Source organism: Alternaria novae-zelandiae (assembly GCF_023758075.1).
Source record: "Alternaria novae-zelandiae strain BMP 2774 chromosome Unknown scaffold_4, whole genome shotgun sequence".
In the NCBI taxonomy this organism is placed as follows: Eukaryota; Fungi; Ascomycota; class Dothideomycetes; order Pleosporales; family Pleosporaceae; genus Alternaria; species Alternaria novae-zelandiae.
In genome coordinates, this window is record NW_026056964.1 from 1,516,095 (window position 1) to 1,539,204 (window position 23,110).

Genomic DNA, 23,110 nt, shown 5'->3' on the forward strand with positions numbered 1-23,110 from the left:
ATACTAAGGTCGCCCTTCCTGCTCTGATAGCAGAATAATACATTCATCTTAGTCAAGTGCACTCATCTAAGGGCGGTTCTACGAACATTCGCGCACATGTGAACTATGACGTACCTCAGTGGTCGGTTTAAATCTGACCGAAAAGTGCAACACCAACAACGCCACTCTCGCAACCCAACTACACCTTCATGCTAAGAGCAACTTCGCGCCTAACAAACATCATGGCAGCCGAACAGCAGAAGCGTAACATTGTCATTATCGGTACGAAATATTAACAGTCTTCTATTTTCGATGACTTTTCTTACTAACAACTTCAGGTGGCGGCATCATTGGCTCAACTACGGCGTATTTCCTTTCGCATCACCCAAACTTCAACAAAGATAGAGACAGCATCACGCTTTTAGAGGCTACTAAGATTGCTGGTGGCGCCTCAGGAAAAGCAGGTGGTCTTCTAGCATTATGGGCATACCCCAACTGCATCGTGCCGTTAAGTTACAAACTTCATCAGGAGTTAGCCGAGAAGCATGGCGGCGCTGAGCGTTGGGGTTACCGAGCCGTGCACTGTGGTCAGGTCGATACGTACGGTGTTCTAGCCAAGAACAAGGGTGGCAAAGACGGTGCGAATGGCAAGAGCAAAGATGACTCGGTCAGTCTACAAAAGCGCACGCAGAGAGCAATTGGATTGCTACGCGCTGCCGGTGTACCGAAAGACCTCGATTGGGTAGCAGCGGATGGCATCAAGTCTTATGAAGAGATGGGCACGCCACTCACGACAGCGCAAGTACATCCTTACCACTTCACAACAAGCATGGCGCAGCTCGCCGAAGAAAAGGGTGTAAAGATCGTATATGGCTCCGCCATCGACATCGAGCAAGAAGCCGGCGCCGTAAAATCTGTCTCCTACAAGAACAAAGACTCAGGCGAAGAACTCAACCTCCCCACCGACACCGTCATCCTCACAGCCGGCCCCTGGACAAAGACAGTCTGGAAGCCATCACCCATCTCCGCCCTGCGCGCCCACAGCGTCACCATCCGCCCCTCGCGCCCCGTCTCCGCCTACGCCCTCTTTACCTCAATAGACATTCCCCGCGGCAACAGCAAACGCGGGGAAACCGTAACACCAGAAATCTACGCACGCCCCAACCAAGAAGTCTACGCGTGCGGCGAGGGCGACCACCTCGTTCCCCTTCCTACATCTACAGATCTCGTGCAATGCGATGAGAGTAAGTGTCAGGAGATCTTCGACCAGGTCTCTGCTATTTCTGAGGAGCTGAGGGATGGAGAGGTTACGGCGAGACAGGCGTGTTATTTGCCTAATGTTAGTAGGGGGAGTGGGCCGCTTATTGGTAAGACGAGTGTGAAGGGCTTGCTGATGGGGGCCGGGCATACTTGTTGGGGGATTCAGAATGGGCCGGCCACAGGGAAGTTGTTGAGTGAGTTTGTGTATGAGGGTGAGGGGAAGAGTGCGCAGATTGGAAGTCTGGATCCGAGGAAGTTTGGGGTTTAGATGGGATGTAGATTGAACGATCGAATCTATGATGATGTCCTTCTCTTGGCCAAGCAGCCATTCAATGGCGACCCTGTTGATGTCTTATTTTGGCGATGGAATCTACTACAGACACTGTTACTCCCTCACGTCGGTCAAGAACGCTCTTTTCGCCTAGGCATACACATCGGTTCCTATCGTCTGCGCGACATAGTGTTCTCTTCGTGAGATTTTTCGTAGCTGGTAGCGTTCACACTCAGTCCAGGCCTCTTTCATTATAGTCTTCTATGCACCAGCTCACACCATGCATATTGCCCGCTCTTTTCCGAGTAGAACGTTCAATTTCATATGTGAAAAGAGAACGGGTTTGTGTGCGAGATCAGATATTTATGAATCCCAGACCAGTGCTACGCACAGCAACAACATGATGTACCTGAAGCTTTACTTCTGGCAGCCGTCTCGCACATCCATCGTTTTCTCGAACGTCTTGAAAACCAACCAGCATATGCTGATGCCAATATTGTTTTCGCAACTGCTCTCACAGGAGATCATGTCTTGGTTGATGTAGAGCTTAGATCAACCAGCGCTCTTTTTGAACCGAATGCCATATCTCGACATTGATATCTTTTTTGAAGAACTGAAGAAGCCGAGACAATCTCATGAACCAACTGCAGTAGTCGTTTTGGAGTTTTTAGGTTGGAGATACGAATGTGATGCTGGGTGTCGAGAAGTGAGGAAGGGAGGCTTTATAGATCCAGGAGTCTGCTAGTCGAGCTGTAGATGAGAAAGGTCTCTTGCAACGCTCATGGGATGTTTCCATGGGCCCTTTTGGTTCTGCAAGTGGCTGAGCAGGACATCGAATGAGCGGCTCAAACTTTGCGATCAAGATCCAAATCATTCGCAGTCTGCACATGCGAAAACCGGAGATTCTTCCAGACACTCAAGCATGGTGAGACATATTTAGTATTTTGAGTTGGAGACAACACAATGGAACATGGACGTGCAGTTGTGTAAGCTTCCGGAAGGAAGAACGTTATTGGAAAGTAAGTCGAGAAAAAGAATCGACGACTTTATAGTAACACCCGCAGCCAGTTCTCAAACTCATGAGAAGCGGATCCCACTGTTTTGGAGTGACTGAAAAATGTAGCCTGGTATCGTTGTACTATGCTGAGTCGAAACCATGAGTGAGGGAGCATGGCTCATGGGTCTGATCTACCACGCGTTTGATGGAAAGACGTCTGGACAACGACCTGAATGAGCTGAACTCGCTTCTTCACGACGATAAGAACATGTCTTTCTTTCGCGGGCTTTTCAGTCAGCAAGAAGACAGTCGTGCTCAAGGTGATGTCCAATTTTAGAAGGAGGAGTTGAGCGAAAGATGTTGGTGAATGCAAGGTACCAAAGCCTGGAGCCTTTAAATAGTAGAAACCAGGCCAGAGTATCGGCCAAATATCATGAGGTGGACGACAAGTAACTTTTACGTGTAGTAATTTGTGTGAGATCCGAGCTCGACATAACTCGAATTTTGTATGGTTTTTTGTCCATCTCGAGCAGCCAACATATCGATTTTTACCACTCATTTTGCGTAGACATGTCGCTTTGCGAAAGGTTCTCGTGATAGCTGGGTAGGTAGTCTGATCCGACCGAAACTGCTCATAATTTGCTTTTTGGAAACAACGCGGCCGCAAGATCATGGATCGTACATTCAGATGCTTTTGATTCCTCTCATTTGAGGGGTAGCTTTGTGTGTGTTGTGGTAATGTATTGATTATGAATCATATCTTTTGCCTTTTCGCGCTTCTCGCCTCTCCCATAGGTCATCGAACTTTTGTTTTAGTAATACTGTTTGATGGAGTATTTGTAAAGAAGAGGCGCAAATTTGGAGCCGAGACTGTCCTTGCAAGCCCAATAGAAATGTGACCGGTGTTTTGATAAGAGCTCTTCTGCGCCGATTGGCGTTAGCTAGATGGTAGATGCGGAGGCCCAAAGGAGAAAATCATAGATCGGTGCTTGCTATTTTTCGTGTTATCACGTGTTTCCACTTGGCGTATTTTGATTCAAACAGCATTCAACCAGGATATTGAACTTTGTAAAATCTCAGGTTATAAGCTTCGAATTCTTTTCGACAATGGCAAAGTCGTGCACCGTCGGAGTCCATCTTTCAAATATTCTCGCCAAAATCTCAGGCGACGATCATGGTACTATACTCCATGGTCTTGGACTCTTCTTTCCTGTTCATAGCGGAAAGATCGCCTAGTTTGGAAATCGGGAAGAGATATTGTTGTTATCGCAGAGACGAGGGTACTGAGACTGGAGACGACTGTATAGGCATTGAGAGCACGAGCCAGCCAGAGACTGCATGCCGCTTTCGAAAAAATCTTTTGGATCTTAGACCTACCCGGTGGATGCCGAAGTTGAAAGCTCATTCGATATTTTCGTAAGTCCAGAAGAAGCGAGAAGCAGATTCCCACGACATGGGTGAGTACTCCTGTCGTTTCTAAGACCAGCTTCTTGGCTGACCGGAGAGACAACACATGACTTTTCTTTCACCAGCCTTTGATTTATAGCGCATGAATCTGGATCGCTTGAAGCGGGCCATGAAAGTATGTGTGGGGTATTTTGGAACCAGGCAACACCTCTTCATCATACCGTGCAACTACCTTTTTAGTTGGACAAGAGAGAGAACTTTTCTACAACTCCGTCAAGAAGATAGATGTTTTTATACCGGTATTCGTTACCAGCAGAATGCCGAACGTGTTGCGTATACCTTGCATCTTGAACCAGGAATGCAGTCGCCAACGTCTCGCCGACATGAATGCTGGTGCCATGTTTTTTGGTAGGTTTCGTGACTTATGATACTCTTCAAATAGTTTTGTTTCGTCCGCCCGCTTGATTCCATCGGTCGCACATCGAACATGTTTTCGTGTTTAGCCCAGGCGAGGCGAGGCAACTGCACCCATGAGCTAGTTCGTCGCCGTATCTTGTATGAGGCCACATCATCGTGACTGCGAAGTGTACGGCAGCAGGAAGAAGCCACGGCCATTCTTTCTTTTGCTCGACACTTTAGACAAACTCCATGTTGTTGTAAGGGTGCAATTTTGATGTCCTTGCCGGAAAGTGGTAGGAAGAGCAATCATAAAATCCAGAAGTCGTCGGAAGCGTTTAAGTACTCGTTGCGCCATTCGGCGAGGCGATAGTCATGAAGACTGTAGAAGAGATGCCCGTCGCTCAGGTCTTATTGTGGTGTGTGTCTTTTGAGTTCAAACTCCCAAACGCCAACACCAGCACATGCAGTTAGCGTTCCGACGTTTCGAAGTCTCGACATGTGCAACCAAAACTCAATTTTGGGATAGCGCAAATCAGAGTTGAAATGTAGGCGGCGATGGTGTTTTTGGGTAGATGTTCGTCGCTCGTGCGGGAGAAGCAGAGGTCAGCCAGAAAGTCGAATCGGTGAAGTTTTTCAGATAATGGTGTAGTTTTGAACCGAGACAGAGGACCAGAGGACATCCATATTTGTATACAATTCTTTTTTGTGTGGTAAAGAATGTCTCAAAATCCTGGCAGGAGAAGACATGTGACAATCGTTACCTTTTTTTTTGGAATAAAAACCAGCGGCGGCCACGAAGTCCCCATAGGTCGCTCGAAGCAGTTTTTTGGTGATAAAACATGGAAACTTTTAGAGTATGAGGAACAGAGAGGAAGGCCATAAAGGTGGTTTATATACACTGTTAGCGCGGATCTTGAACCGCGGAACCGCCTGTACTGCTGACGATCATCATCACCACCAGCGTAGCATTCACATACCCAATCACACGCATCATCGACATGAACCGTGCGACTCTATCATCTAGCCTCTCATTTCGACAAAGCCGTCCCAACAACTAGAATTCTATCAACAGAGTGCTCAAACACACTTTATCAAAGGCATACAATCCCTTTTCCGTATCCTACGCTGTCCAGCATCTACCCAAAAGAGCCAACCAGTCGCAACGACACTCACTCAAATATCGTCGAGGTCCTCCTCCTCGGCTCTGCTCTTCTTGCCATCACCATTCAGCCTGTCCATCCTGACATCCTCGTGTCTCCTAGTCTCATTCATACCGCCGCTCATGGCCATGGCTTGGCGGCCGGTATCCGAGCTCTCGAGGAAAGCGCGAAGACGCTCCTTGCCGACTTCAAGACCTTGTGTGGAGGCGGCGTTGGCCATGCGTGCCATGGGGCCCCATAGGTTGAGGGTGTAGGTTACGTAGGCGCCGACGGCGAGGAGGATGAGGAAGATGAAATATACTGGGTTGCGGAGGACTGAGAAAGGTCAGTATATAGGTAACGGGAAGCAGAGACGACTTTGAGACTTACCAGCTACGATCTCGTTCCAACCCAGCGCAAGGAGGAGACCGTAGAAGTACAACGGAACTTGTGTGATACCGCCAATCGCGCTACGCTTAGCTTCCACGTACACACCATCTGCGGTCTTCTTGAAGCGGATCAGGAGATCTGCTTGCTTGGCGTCAGAGAGGATGGTCATCTCCTCTTCTAGAGTCTTGCCCTCTTCGTCGTCTAAGCCACCGATGGGTGTCAGATCGTCTTCATCCGCAGCGGTTGCTGACGCGGGAGCTTCGCCGATCCATGCATCGAGCGGTGGAGGGCTTGATGTCTTCGCCAGCTTGAAACGGGCAAGGAGTGGGATAACGGTGATCGTCGACTCGCGGGCCTTGGTGTAGACACCCTCGATGTCATCGGTGGGTCGCCAGATTCTTGGGACGCCATGCTCGTCGTAGCGGAACTTGTCTTCGAAGTTTTCTCTCAGCTTCAAGAGAATGTTGCCCTCCATGACTTCTTCGTCAATCTTCGCGCGGAGGACAGCCCACGACTTCCGCCGTAACCTCCACAGACCGACCTCAACTTCTTCGGGGCTAGCATCGAAGCTGGATGCGCGGTCAGTGAATCGCTTCTCGGCGCTCGAGACAGTTTCGGTGAAGATAGTCCAGACGCGGTCCCAGAGATCCTTCTCTGTTGGTGGTCGCTCGCCATGCTCAGGCGCGCCAGAACCGCCTCGACCGGATCCGAGCTTGTTGAACTCAAGACCGACAGACTCGTCTAGTCTTGATCGTACCCAGCGCTCGATTCGTGTGGCCAGACGCCTCATCTCATCCTTGCGCAGACGGCCGGAGACGTCATCAAGATCCTTCTTGTAGATCTTCAACTCGTTCTCATGACTGCTCCAGGCCGCGCCCTCGATCGCCATGGCCTTCGCATCTTCTTCGAACTTGGCAAGTGCTTGCTTCTTCTCCGAATCGACAATCTGTGCGAAGTCGTATGTTCCCTTCTTCTGACCGCTCTTCACCGCCGCACTGACGGCTTCGCTGAAGGACTCCACCCCGGACTTGTGAGCAGCTGTGAGTTGCTTCTGGAACAGTGCCTTCAATCGTGTGTCCACCTTGCCCTCCAGTTCTGCTTGCTTCCGCTTGTAGACGCCCTTGTGGTATCGGCTGGCGTTCGTGTCGAAGTCTTTGAAGACCTTGATTCGTGCAGCGCTCATCGCAGGGCCGAGGTCGGCGATGACAGAAAGCTGGCCTGTCCGAGCATGCTCGGCTTGTTGATCCTCCAGTGGTGTGATCTTCTCGTCGAAAGCAACCAGGACCTCCCGCGAGATCTCGTCACAGCGGAACTGGGCCAACAGCTCTTGCTGTGTAGGCAGATCCAAGTCCTTGTTGTTGACAATCTGATCCCATACACCCTCCGCGTATGCCGAGAAACCGTCTGCGGGAATTCGTCGGTGGTATTGAGGCAGGAAGATGGGTGCTGTGGCCTCGTCGATCAGTCCGCTCTTCCTCGGGTCATTGTATCCCTCCTTGAATCGCCTGCTAAGCTGTGTGACTGCCTCTTCAAACTTCTCTGGCTGTAGGATCTTGTGTGGGAGGGCGACGAAGGCGAAGTCGAAGTAGTCTTCTATCCGCGAGTTCTCGAGCCCATTGGGTTTTGAGATAGTCGACCACAATTTGGAGAGGTCTTGTATTAAGGTGTTCTGTAGGTTCTTGAGGGGTGTCGTGCCGAGGTGGTCGCGGATGACGAAGAATAAGAGGGATCTGGGAGTGGATCTAGTAATCGTCAGCTTGTGAGAGACCAAGAGCAGTCGATATGCTTACTGGCTGTCCTTGACGAAGAGTTGTAGGTTGACTTCGAACACAGTCTTGAGCAGGCCCATGTTGGCACCCTGGTACAGTCCGACTTGGTGTTCCCAGATGTTGACGATGAGGACCTCGCTCGTGGCAAGCGCGAACAGGGCGCTCTTGCGCTCAAAGTCCTGGTCCTCGCCTCGCTCTCTGCCGTCGGTACCCTCAACATCCATGACGAGGATGTTCTCAGCCATGTTGGCGCCGCCCTCCTCGCGCTTGTTCTTGCTCATCCAGATTCCCTTCGTTGTCTGGCGGCGCTCCTGCTCGGACATGACGCCGAACTGGGTGCCGAAGAGGTAGTTGAGCAGCGTCGACTTTCCGGTAGACTGCGAGCCAAAGACGGATATGAGGTGGTAGTTGAAGCCGGCGGGGATAACCTTCTCGATGTTGAGATATGTAGAGACGTTCGTGCTACATGGCGAGAACCCATTAGCCTACTGCCCCTCTGCCCAATTGCCTGCACGCGGAGAAGACATACTTGAACATCTTATCCTCGTCGATGACCTGGATGCCGTGTTCGTAGGCACTTTTGTCGACATTGTCGCCGACGCCGGCAAAGTGGGCGTTCATCATGAGCGAGGGGGACGTGTGGTGTTTGACGTTGCTGGGACGGCCCTGGCCATTCACTTTGAGGGAATCGTCGGCCATGATTGCTTGGTGTACAGTCCAGCCGAGAGCTGCACGTGGTGCGGGAAGAATAATGGCGTTGTTAGGGGTGAAAGCTGGCCGTTGATGTCACAGGCCGACCGCTTCTGGAGCGTCGACGCCCATTCGCCGCTGCACCCTGGCCCTGATCCTCGCTTAAGCCCAGGCGGTGGTTGCTGCCGTACAGATGACGGTCGCCTGCATCATGCCCTCTGTTTGTATACAGGCTTTGAGACATCCATTCCTGCTGCCTCTCCCACGTGCTGTTGCCCCGAGGACGGCGATCTGAACCATGGTTGAGCGCGGTAGTGGGGATGCACGTTGCGATCGTGGGCACGAACAAATCACCACGTCTTGGCATCGCTTTCACGGTACTATCACTGGGTCGCTTGACAGGACGTTCCTGAAGATAAACGTGTCCTTAGAACAGGTGCCGATAAGCTACCGAAATCTGGGAGATCGCCGTAAGGATCGCTCTAGATGTCTTCGCTCAACAGCGCGGGCGTTCTAGCAACAAGAATAATTCAACCCCCACTACGCGTGCTATGACACCGCCAACACCATCTCTAGTCTCAGAATTCCCTATGTCCCTTACCACCACTAACCATATCCCCACTGATCTTGCTAATTTCCTCGCTATTCTTGACCCAAGCCTTCGTCGCATCCTCCCACACCCCGTCCCCAAACTTATTCTTGCACCACTCCAGCACCTTCTCCGCCTCGCCTCTTATCCTCTTTTCAATGCCCTCTTCGTCATTGGTCCTGTCACTCTTCTTCTTGCCTCGAAACTGCTCAACAGCGTCGATCAGACTTTTAGGCTCCCCGTCGCCATAGACAAACTCTATCAGCGAGGCAGAGATGGAAGAGTTGCTGCCAACTTGCTTAGCGACTTCAGCATCCAATTTCTGACCATCTTCTTTGTGTTTGGGTTGATAGCCTTCACATGCGTCCGCGACGTCGCTTATCCAGGCTCTTGCGTTGTTGAAGTCGCCCTCCGCGCGGTGCAAGATACCGTGTAGCAGCATCCCCTCCACAGCTGGCGGGGCCTGCATATGCCGCACTAGAAAATGTGCAGATTCCAAGTCATGGTTGAGGATGTGTAACAGTGCTTCGATGGTCGGGTGGACATGTAGGTCTGCGATTGTCGCCGTGAGTTGTGCATCCTGCGCTTTCTTGGGTGGGTGGACGAGATTGGTGTTGGGTATGAGCTTCTGTGATATCGTTTCCAGCGTCCGTGACACGTCTGATTGACTCATTTCTTCGTTTTGCTTGGTAGAATCGAACCTGCTGGTGTGAGTTGTACGCGAAGAGATGACTTTTCAGTTCTGGCCAAGACGCGATGGTGAAGAGAAGATATTGTGATCTCGGTAGTAATCAAACTCAAAGATACCATCGCAAAACAGAAAGTCTCACAACATGTATGCACCAGCTAGCTTCGTCGCGAAAGCATGTGACGTGCTTGATGCACCAACTTAGGAGCGCAGACGTCATGATGGACCCTGAAAATCATACAGCGGACACGTGCGTGGTGGGACAGTTTACAAAAAGAAATTTGGTATAGCTCTGACATATAAACGCGTAATTAGACAGCATTATCACATAATCGAATGTTGTAGCATAAGAATGTGGTTTTCGTAGATGCGCTAAACTGCGCTCATATGTACAAGGAACGCATCATGATCCAACTGCCTGAACACATCCTAGTCGTACAAATATAATAGGTAAAAGGTCAGGGTCGTAGAGTATTTTGCGTCCAAACGCCGGGAAATGAGGACGAAGGCCTTGAAAAGACAACGCGGAGGCCGTATCGGATGCGAGTCGGGTGATTGGAGGTAGGATGGGAGGTATCCGAGGTCGTGATAGGATAGTGTGGAACATCAGCTCAACCCACGCTTAAGCCTTGTTCTTGTTCTGCTCTTCCTCCTTCTCAGCCTTCTTCTCCTTCTTGTTAGCAGCATCAGCATGCTGCTTAGCCTTGTGCTCCTTGTCGGCAGCAGCAGCCTTGCGCTCCTTCTCGCGTTGCTCCTCAGCCTCTACCATTTCTGTATCATCAAGTTAGCTAACTATTCCCACATCCACTTCACGACTTTGACATACCTCTCCACTGGTCCTCTCCAGCATATCTCTCGTGGTGAATCTTCTTCTCGATAACATGCTTATGCTCGGGATCGTTCGGATCGATAACCCTAATTGTCTCCCATCTTCCCTGACCCTTGGCCGCGTCCGCACCTTCAATCGCAAAACTGCCTAGCAGCGCTGCCAGTGTGCCACCCTGTGCGTACATACGCGCCTGCACTAGCTTTTGTGATCCGCTCAGGTATGGGTTGCGGTTGACCATGTGCCATGATCCAGCCATGGAGACGACCCAGAAACCAAAGAGAATCGGGTATCGGTTTTCGGTCGCCCAGGCTTTGGCGCGCTGGAGAACGGTCTTGTTTTGTTCATACAGGGCTTCGCGCTCCTTCTCTCGCTCTACTTGGCGCTTCTTCTCGGGTGTGTGTTCGATGTCGTATGCTGCGGAGGCTCGGTCGGCGGCGATGACGGCTGTGGGGTAGCATTGTTAGCAATCGAACTCCGGGATTTCGCGATAGAGAGAGACGTACCGATGAATGTTCCTGTTGAGGCGACAAGGAAAGCCCGGAAAGGAACTGTGAGCGCTCGGAAGGAGTGATATCTTCTGCTCGCAGCCATTACACCTGCAGCACCTATCGCCGTACCAATGGCACCACCTATCGAGCCGCCTTTGATTGTGGCACTTGAAGCTGTCAGTACAAGGTTCACATCGCCGTTCAGTGTAACACTCACTTGTAATGCGCCGCCTCCTCTTCCTTGGTAAGAACCTTCATCTTGTCTTAGGTAGAAACTGCTCCGATTCAGAATACAGGTGTATGGTGGACAATCGTGTGGATGTGGCGGCTGTCGAGAGTTGTGCGTCAGGTATACGCTTAGTGTTGGGAGTTTGGATGGGTATGTGTATGGAGTCTGAATGGGTATATAAAATATGACGGCGCACGCGGCGACTTATTAAAAGATAACGCAATGCTCAAAACTCATGGTGACGTCGCCGAACTTCCGGCGCCGCTAGACCCACGTTGACATGTGCGGGCAGTGATGAGGTAAGGCCCTTTCGGCAGGCCCTGCCTAGCCCTACGTCCCTCCAGGGCTGGGTCGATTATCGTGCGCTGAGAGATCAGGTCACCGATGCATGATCGAGTGAGTATACCTCGAGGGGACTTCTTTTGCTGTCCGTTTCTTGCAGCTCTACGTTGGATGTAGGAACATTTAACTCGTTTTGGGATGCGCTCCCAGCGAACCATGACTCCCTCCTCAAGATGCTCTGCCTCGCAACAGTTCCATCAGAAATGCATCACCCATGCGCATTCACTACCCTGACACCTACATGCAGGCAGCCGCTAAGTAAGGCTCTGTAAGCTTGTGAGCAATGCATCCCCGGTTTGTTCCTGCTCGGCAAGTTCTCGCGTGTCGCATGCTCTTCGGATTCTGTGCCGAAGCGGCATCTCTTAGTTGCCGCTCGCCGCTCGCACTGTTCAGACTCAGCAGATATGCGGCCAACCTTCCCTCTCCTCTACATGAGGCTATGCGAGTCCCTCAGAACGTGATTCTCGATGAAACAGCTCGAAGTTTTCACCAACCCTGATTATCGTCTTCCCGGCATGTGCAAGCTCTTTCCCGGCCATGCCCGAGTTGCCACCGAAGCCCGTACAAACTCCAGGATTCACCGAGCGGCTCCGCACGTTGACATCCACGACAAGACGGGTAGCAACGTCTGTCTCTTATGTTCACTCATCAGTTCCCATCACTGCGGTTAAGCCACGACCTCTTCCCTACACATCAAAAGCAGTGATACATGCAATAGGTCATCATGTTTCTTATTTCCATCGAAGAATACATACATCCGATGACAGCATTATCGTAACCGTATTACCTCGTGATTAGTCTGCTTCCGAAAGAAGGATAAGTATATAGGTACAATCCAGTTCATTGTTCACCATATCGTCTTCTCCAGCTTTTGCCTCCATAATCCTACTAAGTATCTCAGGGCCGATGAAAGTGTTGGGATAAACAAGAAAGAACATGTCCGTGATAAGGCGTGTCCAGGAATCGATGCTTTTCCAACTGACTGTAGGAAATGCGTACTTTCGTTTTAAGCCAATGGTCTTCGACAATTTGTTCGACATTGATCTTAGCTTTTGGGCATATCCACGATACCTTCTTCGAGATCGAGCGAGCGGTGCACTGGCTGATAATACCCAACGATACGTATGTGGACAAAGACATGTACACGCGCAAATACGTCTTTAACGGAATGCGCCAAAACTGGGGCGCGGTGCGGGGTTACCATAGCGGGGAAGCATGCCTGCCGGAGGTCCTGGGCGTGTCGCAAGGGCAGGGTTGCAGCAGAGCATGGCGACGCGAGAGCCGTACTTGGAACCGCGGAGAGAGACCATGTGCTTACGGATGTGGCCGCCAACGAGCTCGCGATGCTGGGTACCACTGTTGGTTAAGACATACTGGATAAGATAGTTGCCGAACTGATCACCAGCAACTTCAACAAGGTTAGCTATCGTCCACGAATCAAGGGTGCTCCAGACTTACTATCAATAAGAGGCATGCGTGGACGGTCGGGGCGAGCTTCGCATACGCGGTCCAGGTACCGGTCCAGGAACTCGTTGCCACCAATCTTCAGGCACTTCTCGATGACCTTGGAAGCATACTGGTCCATGCTGTACTCAGTACTGAAGCGAAGGATGTGATCGATAGCTCGGCTACGATCAGCGGGCGCACCATGCTCGCAAATATGCTGGATGCACCAGTTGCCGAATTGACCGTGGGCGATGACATCGATACTGGCGAGCACCTCGTTGATGCAGGGACGCTAATGCCAGTTAGTAGAAGCCGAAAGGATTGATAGCGCCTTCACGTACCTTGTCTTCCTCAAGGCAGTTCTCGAAGATGTTCTGTACGACCAGGCTGCCCGTCTCGCCCAAAGCAACTTCGTGCCACATGCCTCGTAAAGCTTCGTTGACGTAGCGCATGATCTGGGGAGGAGAGTCGCTCCAACGGAGCTCAAAGAGCTTCTGCCAGACGTGGCAAGCGTAACGGTGAATGACAGTCTCTGGGATGCGACGAAGCAGTTCGTGCACCATAGTTGCTTTATACTCTTCCGGGACGCAGTCGAAGGCCTTCTGGATGACATGGCAGCCAAATGCATCCATGCTCAAGGCGAGAGTATTGCCGCGAATGGCTTGGGCGATCGCGATGACTTGATCGTGCGTACCATGCTCAAAGCAACGCTGTACAAGAAAGTTGCCGAAGCGGTTGACCATCAATGCATAAGCTTGGGAGATGATTGCCTCCACAATCTCATACTTCTGTTCCGGTGTGCCTACTTTGAGCTTCTGCTGAAGGAAGATGGAAGCCTGCTGGTCGTTGTTGCAGATGATCTTATCGACGATGTACTTCCAGTTGCAGCTCATGTTTCGGTCCAACAGGCGACGATAGTTCATGGGTTCAACAGGGGGCACGTACTGTGAAGTACCCGCCTCACTCGGAGCCTATGTCTTGTCAGTAAAAGTCGGGGTTCTGCATGCAGTAGTGGCATCTTACCTGAGAGTTCCATGGAGACGGTCCCATGCCATTGGCCACGTTGAACTCGTTCGCATCTGGCGACAATCTGCTGGCCATTGTACCAATCGGAGCCGGGTGGCCTATCGGATACATGGGCGGCATAGCGTACTGATTGTAACTCGGATCGAAGGCCGAACTAGGGCGGCTAGGTGGATTACTCAGTCCATTTCCCATGCCCATGTTCATACCGTTGAAGTTGTTGTTCATGGGGTTAGGCATGCCATTACCCATACCGGCATTGAAGCCGTTGGACATCCCGCTGCTGCGGAAGCTCTGGTCGAGAGGGAAATGAGTGGGCTCGTTCAAGAAGCCATTGCGACGATAGCCTGACTGAGCGGGTTGTGGACGGGGCTGAGGCTGGGGCTGAGACTGCACCTGGGGCTGGTATGAGTTGCCGAAGCTGTTGTTGCTGGTATAGGCTGGGCGAGCAGGCTCATTGCCCCAACCGTAGTTGCTTCGAGTGGAAGCATTGAATTTGTTCTGCAAGCTGGTGAGAGTCTGCTCAGTGACATCACCCGGGTAGCTATAATCAGCCTCTGACGATTGGCTCAGGTGCTCCATGGTCGACCGGGCCACATGATGGCTGTGCATTTCCTGGTTGACGCGGTTGACTTCGTTGCGGGCCTCTTGTAGTTCTAGCTTAAGCTTTTGCAGCTCGCAAGCCTCGACGAGGATGATCGAGCCGTCCAACTCCGTCGATGGGGTAGATGCGAAGTCGTCGGTGGCCGGTGTGATGGGGATCGATCCGTTGGAGGAGCTATACGGGTCGTGCGGAGGGGAGCGTCCATTCAGGCGCTGCAAGAGCGAGTCCATGACGGCTGACTCCTCGTGAGCTCCCATCTTGGGCTTCTGGGTAGGTCAGCTTGGTCGATGTGAGAGGGCGCAACGGTGAGCCTGCTGCAAATGCTGGATTGTACTGACCTTATAGCCGTCGAATGAGTCGTGCTGCTGCAGCATAGGCGCTTGATTGCCCAGGGTAGAAGAACCGAGTGGTCGCTTCATGCCCTGTGTATTGCAAGTCAACGATGAGCCAAACGCACGTTGGAAGGCATATGGGTATTGGTGCAGGCTCATGCTGCCTACCGCCTGACCCAGGACCTCTGGTGAGGTGTCAATCCTGAGATCGCCGGCCTTGGAGAATCGGTTGGGGCCCTTGCGGGGTGTGGGGGACCCGTCGGAAGTTATGTTGAAGCTCATAGTAGCGGAGCTTGGAAGAGTGGGTAGATGACTTAGATCCGAGAGGCTACCGACGTGTCCAGGCTATATGGTGAAGAGTGCGGTTCTGAAGGCGGCTGGAAACAAATCTGGGGTTATTGGGCAAATGGGCAGATAATATGCAGAACGGAGGCTCGGTGCAGCTCGTTTGGCGACGTAAATGGCCAATGTAGATGCAGAAGCGACGAGGAAACAGCTCAAATGTACATAAATCAGTAGGTCGCAGAGGGCGTTGTCGCAAGGAAAGGACGACAGTCGTGGAAAGAAGGAAGAGATCGAGGAGATGGTGAGTAAAGAAAGCGGGAGAAGCGGGGTGGTGACAATAGAAGCTTCCGAAAGAGACGAGGTGAGCGCGATTAGGTGCCCAGGTGGAAGGCGCGTCGCGTCGGGACGCGTCGCACTCGTCTTCACCTCAGCAAACGGAAAGATTATTGTAGAAAGAGGAATCAAGGATACAGTTGTCAAGGACGGTCCGCTCTACGTCTCCACCCGTTGCATTCATGTCAGAGCTGGTATAGCCTTACTCCTACATTGAAAGTTGATGAGACATGTTGAGCCTCTGATATCCGCAGCTACCTACCACCTCTTCGAGCTTGGGCCTGCGCATCGCTTACCCACTTTCTATGACACTGCTGGGAGTGACCTTCCAGTCAGAGTCAAAGAAACCCATCGCTAAGACACCCTCAATACCCTTCCATTTTGCGCTCTCACCAAAGACAACAAAATCGGGTTGGCCGACGCCTGTCAGCAGAGGAACGATACGAGATGCCTGTCGCAACCCCGCGTCATCAGCACCCCACAATACGAGCTCGAGACGTTCGTCTGGTAGTGGTCGCAAGAACGCTGCAGCTCTAGCTTCCTCCCCGTATGTTTGGTCTTGCCCACGGTAGTCGCGGATGGTAATTCCAGAGTCGCCAAACTGAATCGGGAAGTTGCTTTCACCTTCTTTGAGATTGGCGCCGACAGCTAGAGTGATAATGTTATTTGTGTATTTGGAAATGGCAGAGTCTAATATGGAAGAGACTATGTTGGCGTCTGCTTGGAAGTACTGGTGTAGATTGCGTGAAGTCTGCAGTGCAATGTACGACGAATTGCCAGAGCCTGGGTGCCTGATAGTGAACGGCCCACGGGTGCGAAGAATAGCAGTCATGGAGCCCAGTTGTCGGCCACTCCTTTCAGGCTGCGCGGAATCTGCAGTACGTGAGCCGATGTTCCAGCCTTCGTCCGTCTTGTGAACACGAATGAAAGAGTCCGTGGTTGCTGCTGCCTCTGGCAGTCTCATTTCGTGACCATCGATAGTCACAGACTCCTTCCAGAGGGCAGTGTTGAACTCAAGCTCTCGTACGTTGGACGTCTTGATAATGTGTCCCCGAACCCCGACCTTGCCATAGCGTCCCGGGTCTTCTAGCTTTTTGACTTGAATACCGTTCTTACTTCCCATGTCTCCAGGGTCGCCGACCATGATAAGAAAATGCTCCATTTTCCGAGGCAGAACATCTCTGTTCATAGCTTGGGTATAGTAGAAGTCTACCAATGCTGGTGTTGTCATGACCCCGTCAAACCAGTGGTTTGCCCCTGCTACTTCGTTGTAACTAGCTTTGGCTCCTGTAACTCCCGAACTGACTCCTGTACGATACAGCTGCTCCGCAAGTAGGCGGCCGTTGTAAGCCGGGACGTTGTCGTCAATCTCACCGTGCTGCTGTTGAACAGGAATTCCATGCGCGTTAGGCATGAGCATTTCATGTCGATAATTGTTTAGTGAGGCACTGATGACCGCTGTACGTCCTGGATCTGCAGGCTGCCACAGATGGTATGGCACGTACACCTGAATACTGGCGTAGCCCGAAACTGGTGCTGCAGCGAGTACTTTATCTGGTCGGTGAGTCAGGGCATACCAAGTACCCTGCCCACCGTTGGAGTGCCCCGAGACTATCCAGCGGTCTGTATCGATACCGTACCCGGTCCAGTGATTGTCCGCGATCCAGGTCGGAATCGCAGCTATTGCGGCTTCAACGTCGGCGAAGCCCCAATTATGCCAGTCATCGCCGGACCACGGTGTGACACCTGTTGGGAACAGGACCCATGCACAGATATCAGAAACGGGATCCAGAGCTCCAGTAACCTGGGCATTTTCCGCTTCTAGACCAGCTCCGTGCAGTTGCAGCAACAAAGGCAGCTTCGATTGTCCCGGTGGGCATGTTGCGTTCTTCGCCGGAGGCCGAAGCATAGCATAGGAAGCTATGCCGCCCGGGTGGAGATATGTGACCTTGTGAGGCCTGTAGAGATCGATATGATTCAGCTTTTGAGACACATGTAGGGTGTTCTGATGCGTTCCACGAACGGACTGGTACGTGATGTCGTAATCCAAGGATGAGGCGTTGTTGGTAGAGAGAGATGCTTTCAAGACGATGGGCCTCGTTTGACCAGAAACAATAGTGATGGGCATGGTCGAGTCTTCGTATGTGTTAGAGTCGTCCTGGTCAGCAATATCAGTATCTTCGCGTAACAATGACTGAGCGCCCGTTGTCCACCCGGCGAAAGAGACGTGCGAGCTCACATCTGAGGGCTGAATGCTCAGGACCTCGATATCCTCTTCCCCAGTGTTCCTCAAGTATACCGATCCAATCGACGAAGCAAGCTTTCCGTTGACCACATCAGACACTAGCATGCCAGGTTTCGCAAGTTCCAGAGACCCTGTGGCCTTTTGCACGTCAACGACAACATCAATGGTAGGCTCCAGAATGCCTCCAAAAGCCCTGACATCGCGAGCTAGGCGAAGATCGATTCTGTGTGAGCCAGGCTTGAGATGAAGAACAGGAGGTGCGTTGCGGTAGCTGTAATAGTCTCCTCCAAAGTAGTGCTGGTCATCCACCCAGTATTCCAGGATGGCGTCCGTATGCAAGATTAGATGTTGAGTCTCATTACCGCCGACGATGAGTTCGCCACGAGCCCAGGCCTGGTATTGAACAGCAGCCCACCCGTATACGACCTTGAGGAAGTCCCAATCAACGTTGGAGTAAGCCACGCTCAAGGAAGCGTTGGCTGATGTAGCATCGTTCAAAGTCCGTACGGCTTGGGTCACGTTCCATGACGCGGTCCCGTTAGTAGGCAATGAGCTTCGAAATGTCGCCTCAGGGTCATATTGGAGATTCCTGAAGCCGCCGTAGTACTCTAGTGGATCGGCACCCCACGTGGCTTCTATATGATGTTGGCATGGTGTTTCCGCGTCACCACGGTCAATGACGTACCTCTTGTTCCAACCTGCCATGGCCCTAAGACGTGCCATGTGTCGTTGAAGGAAATCAAGGAGGCACTCTCCTGGCGGCTCACTAGGTGTAGTGGGGCTACGACCGGGCCATGTTCCGCAGCATGACCCAATTGCAGCAGGAGGAAGATAGCACAGAACAAGTACGGCAGCGACGGCCGGTTCATCGGAACAGACATACTCGGGGTTGCACGAAGGCTCGACACATGATGAGGAGCGAAAGAGGTGGTTTTGAACAGGAACGTCGTTATCGGTGCAGAAGATCTCTGCCCGACACAGCAGGTGCGGAATGCATGGTAGTTCCCGAAGTCATCAACGGAGCTTGGCTGACGAGGGCTGGTGATTTGCTATCCCTGTCGGCTGCACGACGCCCGGAACGCGTATGTCACTAACCAGACAATTCTCCGCTAATTACGGATCTATTGCGACGCTTGCCTTCAACACCACGCTTCGTGGAATAATCCTTCTCGACGATCCACGGTACCCCACCACCGCTACCGCTGATTGTGCCGCCCTCGTGCTCTTGCGTGTAGCAAAGGAGTGCGCCACTGTTCCGCGCATATAGCACCAAGTCGCCTGCAACATCGCTTCTCCCAACCCCCATGGCGTAACGAATAGTTCTACGACACCCCAACCTCCTTCCATCCCGCAGTCGCCATGACGCCTCCGTTGGCGCGGGACCCGAGTCCCAACGCTACCTTCAAGTTTCCCGCCTTCCAGCCCGATCTGCTCCCCACGCCCGAGGAAGACAACATCTACGGCCTCAGCTCGTCGCGGTCCGCCAGCCCCAGTCATGCAGCGCAGACAAACGGCAGTGCGATACCAGGGGATAGGTGGCATCCGCGCAAAGAGGCTAGGTTCGGCGGCATGAATGGCTCCTCGTCGGGCTCCTCGAACAGACACGGGCGACAGAAGAGCCTTTCCGAGGCCTTCAGGACAATTCGGACGCGAAAGGGCAGTGTCAGCCAGAATGCGCATGAACTTGCAGATGCGCTCAAGGCACCGCTGTCGCCCAAGCTCATCGTACGTCGCGCCATGCACGTCTCTGCATGATCCATGGCTAACAGACGCAGGTGCTCTGCGGCGTGTGGTACATGACCTCCATCTTCACCAACATGTCCTCCAAAGCCATCCTGACCGCCCTACCGAAGCCCATCACCCTTACGACCGTACAATTCGCCTTCGTGTCTGGTTGGTGCTTGATAATGGCCATGTTCGCCAGGAAATTTCCGCGGTTGAAGCAGACGATGCCTTTCCTCAAGTACGGCATTCGCAGCCCATCCAGGGAACTGATCATGGCTACGCTGCCCTTGACGCTCTTCCAGATCGGCGGACACATTCTCAGCGCCGATGCTACGTCGAGGATACCTGTGTCGCTGGTGCACACCATCAAGGGACTCTCCCCGCTCCTGACGGTTATGGCCTACAGCATCTTCTTCAAGATTCAATACTCGATCCCAACATACCTCTCCCTTATACCACTTACTCTGGGAGTCATACTGGCATGCTCGGCGGATTTCAACGCGAACCTGATCGGCCTGATGTCCGCATTTGCCAGCGCCATCCTCTTCGTCGTACAGAACATTGTCTCCAAACAGATCTTCAATGACGCCGCAGCCGCTGAGAAAGACGGTCTCCCACCCAACAAGTTCACCAAGCCAGACAAACTAAACCTCCTCTGCTACTCCTCCGGTCTAGCCTTCCTCTTCACGCTCCCACTCTGGCTCTGGTCCGAAGGATTCACCCTCATTTTCGACTTCCTCCATGACGCCTCCATTGAACTATCAGACCACCCTGAAGCACTGGACCACGGGCGGCTAATTCTAGAATTCCTATTCAACGGGACCTTCCATTTTGGGCAAAACATTGTAGCTTTCGTGCTACTATCCATGGTCTCACCAGTCACCTACTCCGTCGCCAGCCTAATCAAGCGTGTCTTTGTTATCGTCTTCGCAGTCGTCTGGTTCGGCAAGCCCATGACCAAAGTCCAAGCCTTCGGCTTCGTCCTCACATTCGTGGGTCTATATCTCTACGACCGCACGCACGATGCCGCCAAAGCAGATAAACGCGCAAAGGCCCTACAGTCCAAGAACAGCGGTTCACTGCTTCCTTTGGCAACAGACGTCAAGTCGCGACCTGTTTTCACGGCTAGTCCGTCGTCCATGCAGGATCCAGGGACGTACTCCATGCCGGGTATTCACGAGTCACGAGATGAGAAGAGACATGATGATTCGGGCAGTTCGAGCTATCGCAGGACTTCTGAGCAGGGCTCGCAGTACTTGCCTCCTGGGACAAAGGCGGAGGATACTTGGCGGCCTAACGACATGAATGGCAGAAGGGGGATAGGCGTATCATGAGCATTTACGAATCTATCTGTTGTTTTTAGATGAACTCTTGGGTCGAGATCCGAGTGATGTTTTGTCTTGGTGAGTGGCCCGGAAGAGATGCTCGGTACGGTGATGGAGATGCGCAAAGGACCGATCTACGTGCCGAGTGTTACTGGTCAGTGGTCAAGTGCTCGATTTGCCGAGACGACCGACAGACAGATACTAAGCCGTGGATCTACTTCGTCACATGTGATACAACCGCCGCTCCAGGAGTCTGCTGACGCGTCAGCCCATCGTGAGATTCCGATTGTACAATTAACGACCATGGTGACTACGCGAGATAATCTGAACATGAGCTGACATTGCAATCACGCCATACACACAGCCACTATTCGCATTATCGCCTCCAGTCCCGAACCGAACAAAAGAGATGCTTCTCGCAGCATGCAAAACCAAGCAGAGACCCCGACACCTGTAGCCGAACAGACACAAAGCAGACGTAAAGTGAGCGACTTCCTGGACGCCGAGTTTGGGCATTTGCATCATCTCATGTTGTTTCCCGCGCGTTAAACGTAAGGCACATTTGTATCGTAGTCCTGCTCGCTATATCCGAGCTTTCTCCCTTCGCTGCTCCCGCCAAAAACATGCGTTGTAACCCGGCGCAACCAGTTTGTAGGTGAAGGGTATTTGTGGATTTCGTCGTCGTCTAGCAGCATCCCTTCTTCTGCTCCGCGTCGGCCGACTTGCTGATCTCGAGCACCTTGCGGTCGTTGCCGAGGACTGGGCCGCTGCCTTCGCCTTGGTCGAGGGCTTTGCTTGAGACGATGCGGTAGATTTCTGAGTAGTGTTAGCAGCAGTTCGTACTTGTGACTCAACGTAGAGGGCACGACGAAAGTGGCGGTGTAAGCACACGTCTATCCAGCCTATGGACTGTGACGCCAAACTTTGCGCCGACCACTGTATCTACTGCGGGGTGTTATTTGGTGAGACGGGCGTACCTGTGAGAATGTTCTGGAAAGCAAGCTCGACGTTGCTGGCGTCCAAGGCGGACGTCTCGATGAAGGAGAGGTTGTTGTCACCTGGAGAGTGTCAGCTTACGTCGTCTATGAGTAACTATCTGGACAACTGCCAGTGTCATAGAGTGAGACACGTACTCGCAAACTGCTTGGCCTCCTCTGTCGGCACTGCCCGCAGATGCCTCAAATCGCTCTTGTTACCGACGAGCATGATGACGATGTTGGAGTCGGCATGGTCGCGCAGCTCCTTCAGCCACCTCGTCACGTTCTCGTATGTCTGGTGCTTGCTGATGTCGTAGACAAGCAGAGCGCCCACTGCGCCACGGTAGTATGCGGAGGTGATGGCGCGGTACCGCTCCTGGCCTGCGGTATCCCAGATCTGGGCCTTGATGGTCTTTGCGTCGACTTGGATGGAGCGGGTAGCGAATTCGACGCCGATGGTCGACTTGGAGTCGAGGTTGAACTCGTTGCGCGTGAATCGACTCAACAGGTTGGATTTACCGACACCTGAGTCTCCGATGAGCACCACTGCGGGGGTTAGCGGGCGACGAGACCAGGACGAGTAAGGCGGGGGGAGAGGCGGTACCCTTGAAGAGGAACTACAGGCACGACGGTCAGTATGCAGAGCCCACAGCTGCTGGCGTACGGGGACTCACGTCATATTCGTCGTTCGCCATTGTTGCGGTAGGCAAGTGGGGAAGAGTGGCAGGCGGGCGGCGGGTGCACGTCTCAGTCGCTAATTCGGCGAGGTTCTCGGGAGCAGGGCCTGGATAGCGTTGGGGTATCAGGGCAAGCAGAAAGGCAGAGTCCGGTCGTCGTGGCGGGTGAAGTGTCCAGGTGCGCTATCTCGCTGCCTCGAGGAGTCGCTGCTCCACCAACAAAGCACCAGCCAGCACTCAGGGCGAACGAGCCCATGCCGCATTAGGTAAGCGAGACGCTACTCTCCGCGCCCTCACCTGCACCCTCACGCCGTTGTTGCTTGCACCACCGCAAACAAGCCGCCTTTCGTCAAATAGCGGTAATAACTCCGCCTCTTCTTATCGCGTGTTGAGCGAGCACAGCGATCGGGCGCGTATCGGAAAATTCGACTTGCGCGTTGTATCAGCATCCTCCCGCTGCTCTCAACCAATCAGGACCCTGCATCCTCATTCATCTCTACGGCTTTCGCCAGAATGTCATCACGCCCTGTCGAAGACAATGAGGAAGTGGCGGGTACTTTTGACGTGGAATGTATCATAGCAGAAAAGTGGCAAAATGAATGGGACGTCGCGCCCTTCGGCAAGGGCATAAAGTACTTGACCAAGTGGGAGGGCTATCCACTTTCCGAGTAA

The 23,110-nt window shown here is 52.6% G+C and overlaps 7 protein-coding genes across 7 annotated transcripts; 2 read left to right on the plus strand and 5 right to left on the minus strand.

Moving 5' to 3' along the window:
• Positions 1-221: 221 nt before the first annotated feature.
• On the plus strand, positions 222-1,507 carry J4E88_003001 (uncharacterized protein; the record flags this gene model as incomplete). Its single annotated transcript, XM_049396656.1, has 2 exons — positions 222-261; positions 318-1,507. 2 exons carry the CDS (start codon positions 222-224, stop codon positions 1,505-1,507), a joined length of 1,230 nt encoding a protein of 409 aa, XP_049258004.1.
• Positions 1,508-5,486: 3,979 nt separating this feature from the next.
• On the minus strand, positions 5,487-8,310 carry SEY1 (Dynamin-like GTPase that mediates homotypic ER fusion; the record flags this gene model as incomplete). Its single annotated transcript, XM_049396657.1, has 4 exons — positions 5,487-5,788; positions 5,843-7,584; positions 7,633-8,073; positions 8,141-8,310. 4 exons carry the CDS (start codon positions 8,308-8,310, stop codon positions 5,487-5,489), a joined length of 2,655 nt encoding a protein of 884 aa, XP_049258005.1.
• Positions 8,311-8,879: 569 nt separating this feature from the next.
• On the minus strand, positions 8,880-9,563 carry J4E88_003003 (uncharacterized protein; the record flags this gene model as incomplete). Its single annotated transcript, XM_049396658.1, has 1 exon — positions 8,880-9,563. One exon carries the CDS (start codon positions 9,561-9,563, stop codon positions 8,880-8,882), a length of 684 nt encoding a protein of 227 aa, XP_049258006.1.
• Positions 9,564-10,200: 637 nt separating this feature from the next.
• Positions 10,201-11,153, minus strand: J4E88_003004 (uncharacterized protein; the record flags this gene model as incomplete). Its single annotated transcript, XM_049396659.1, has 4 exons — positions 10,201-10,349; positions 10,405-10,851; positions 10,911-11,062; positions 11,113-11,153. The coding sequence occupies 4 exons, from the start codon at positions 11,151-11,153 to the stop codon at positions 10,201-10,203; spliced, it is 789 nt and encodes a 262-aa protein (XP_049258007.1).
• Positions 11,154-12,626: 1,473 nt separating this feature from the next.
• On the minus strand, positions 12,627-18,603 carry J4E88_003005 (uncharacterized protein; the record flags this gene model as incomplete). Its single annotated transcript, XM_049396660.1, has 7 exons — positions 12,627-12,874; positions 12,925-13,204; positions 13,254-13,883; positions 13,936-14,805; positions 14,878-15,184; positions 15,786-18,369; positions 18,420-18,603. 7 exons carry the CDS (start codon positions 18,601-18,603, stop codon positions 12,627-12,629), a joined length of 5,103 nt encoding a protein of 1,700 aa, XP_049258008.1.
• Positions 18,604-19,093: 490 nt separating this feature from the next.
• Positions 19,094-20,793, plus strand: J4E88_003006 (uncharacterized protein; the record flags this gene model as incomplete). The annotated part of the gene is made up of 2 exons (XM_049396661.1): positions 19,094-19,459; positions 19,510-20,793. The coding sequence occupies 2 exons, from the start codon at positions 19,094-19,096 to the stop codon at positions 20,791-20,793; spliced, it is 1,650 nt and encodes a 549-aa protein (XP_049258009.1).
• Positions 20,794-21,469: 676 nt separating this feature from the next.
• RAB11B (Ras- protein Rab-11B) lies at positions 21,470-22,456 on the minus strand (the record flags this gene model as incomplete). The annotated part of the gene is made up of 5 exons (XM_049396662.1): positions 21,470-21,600; positions 21,762-21,842; positions 21,918-22,307; positions 22,366-22,378; positions 22,436-22,456. The coding sequence occupies 5 exons, from the start codon at positions 22,454-22,456 to the stop codon at positions 21,470-21,472; spliced, it is 636 nt and encodes a 211-aa protein (XP_049258010.1).
• Positions 22,457-23,110: the final 654 nt, after the last annotated feature.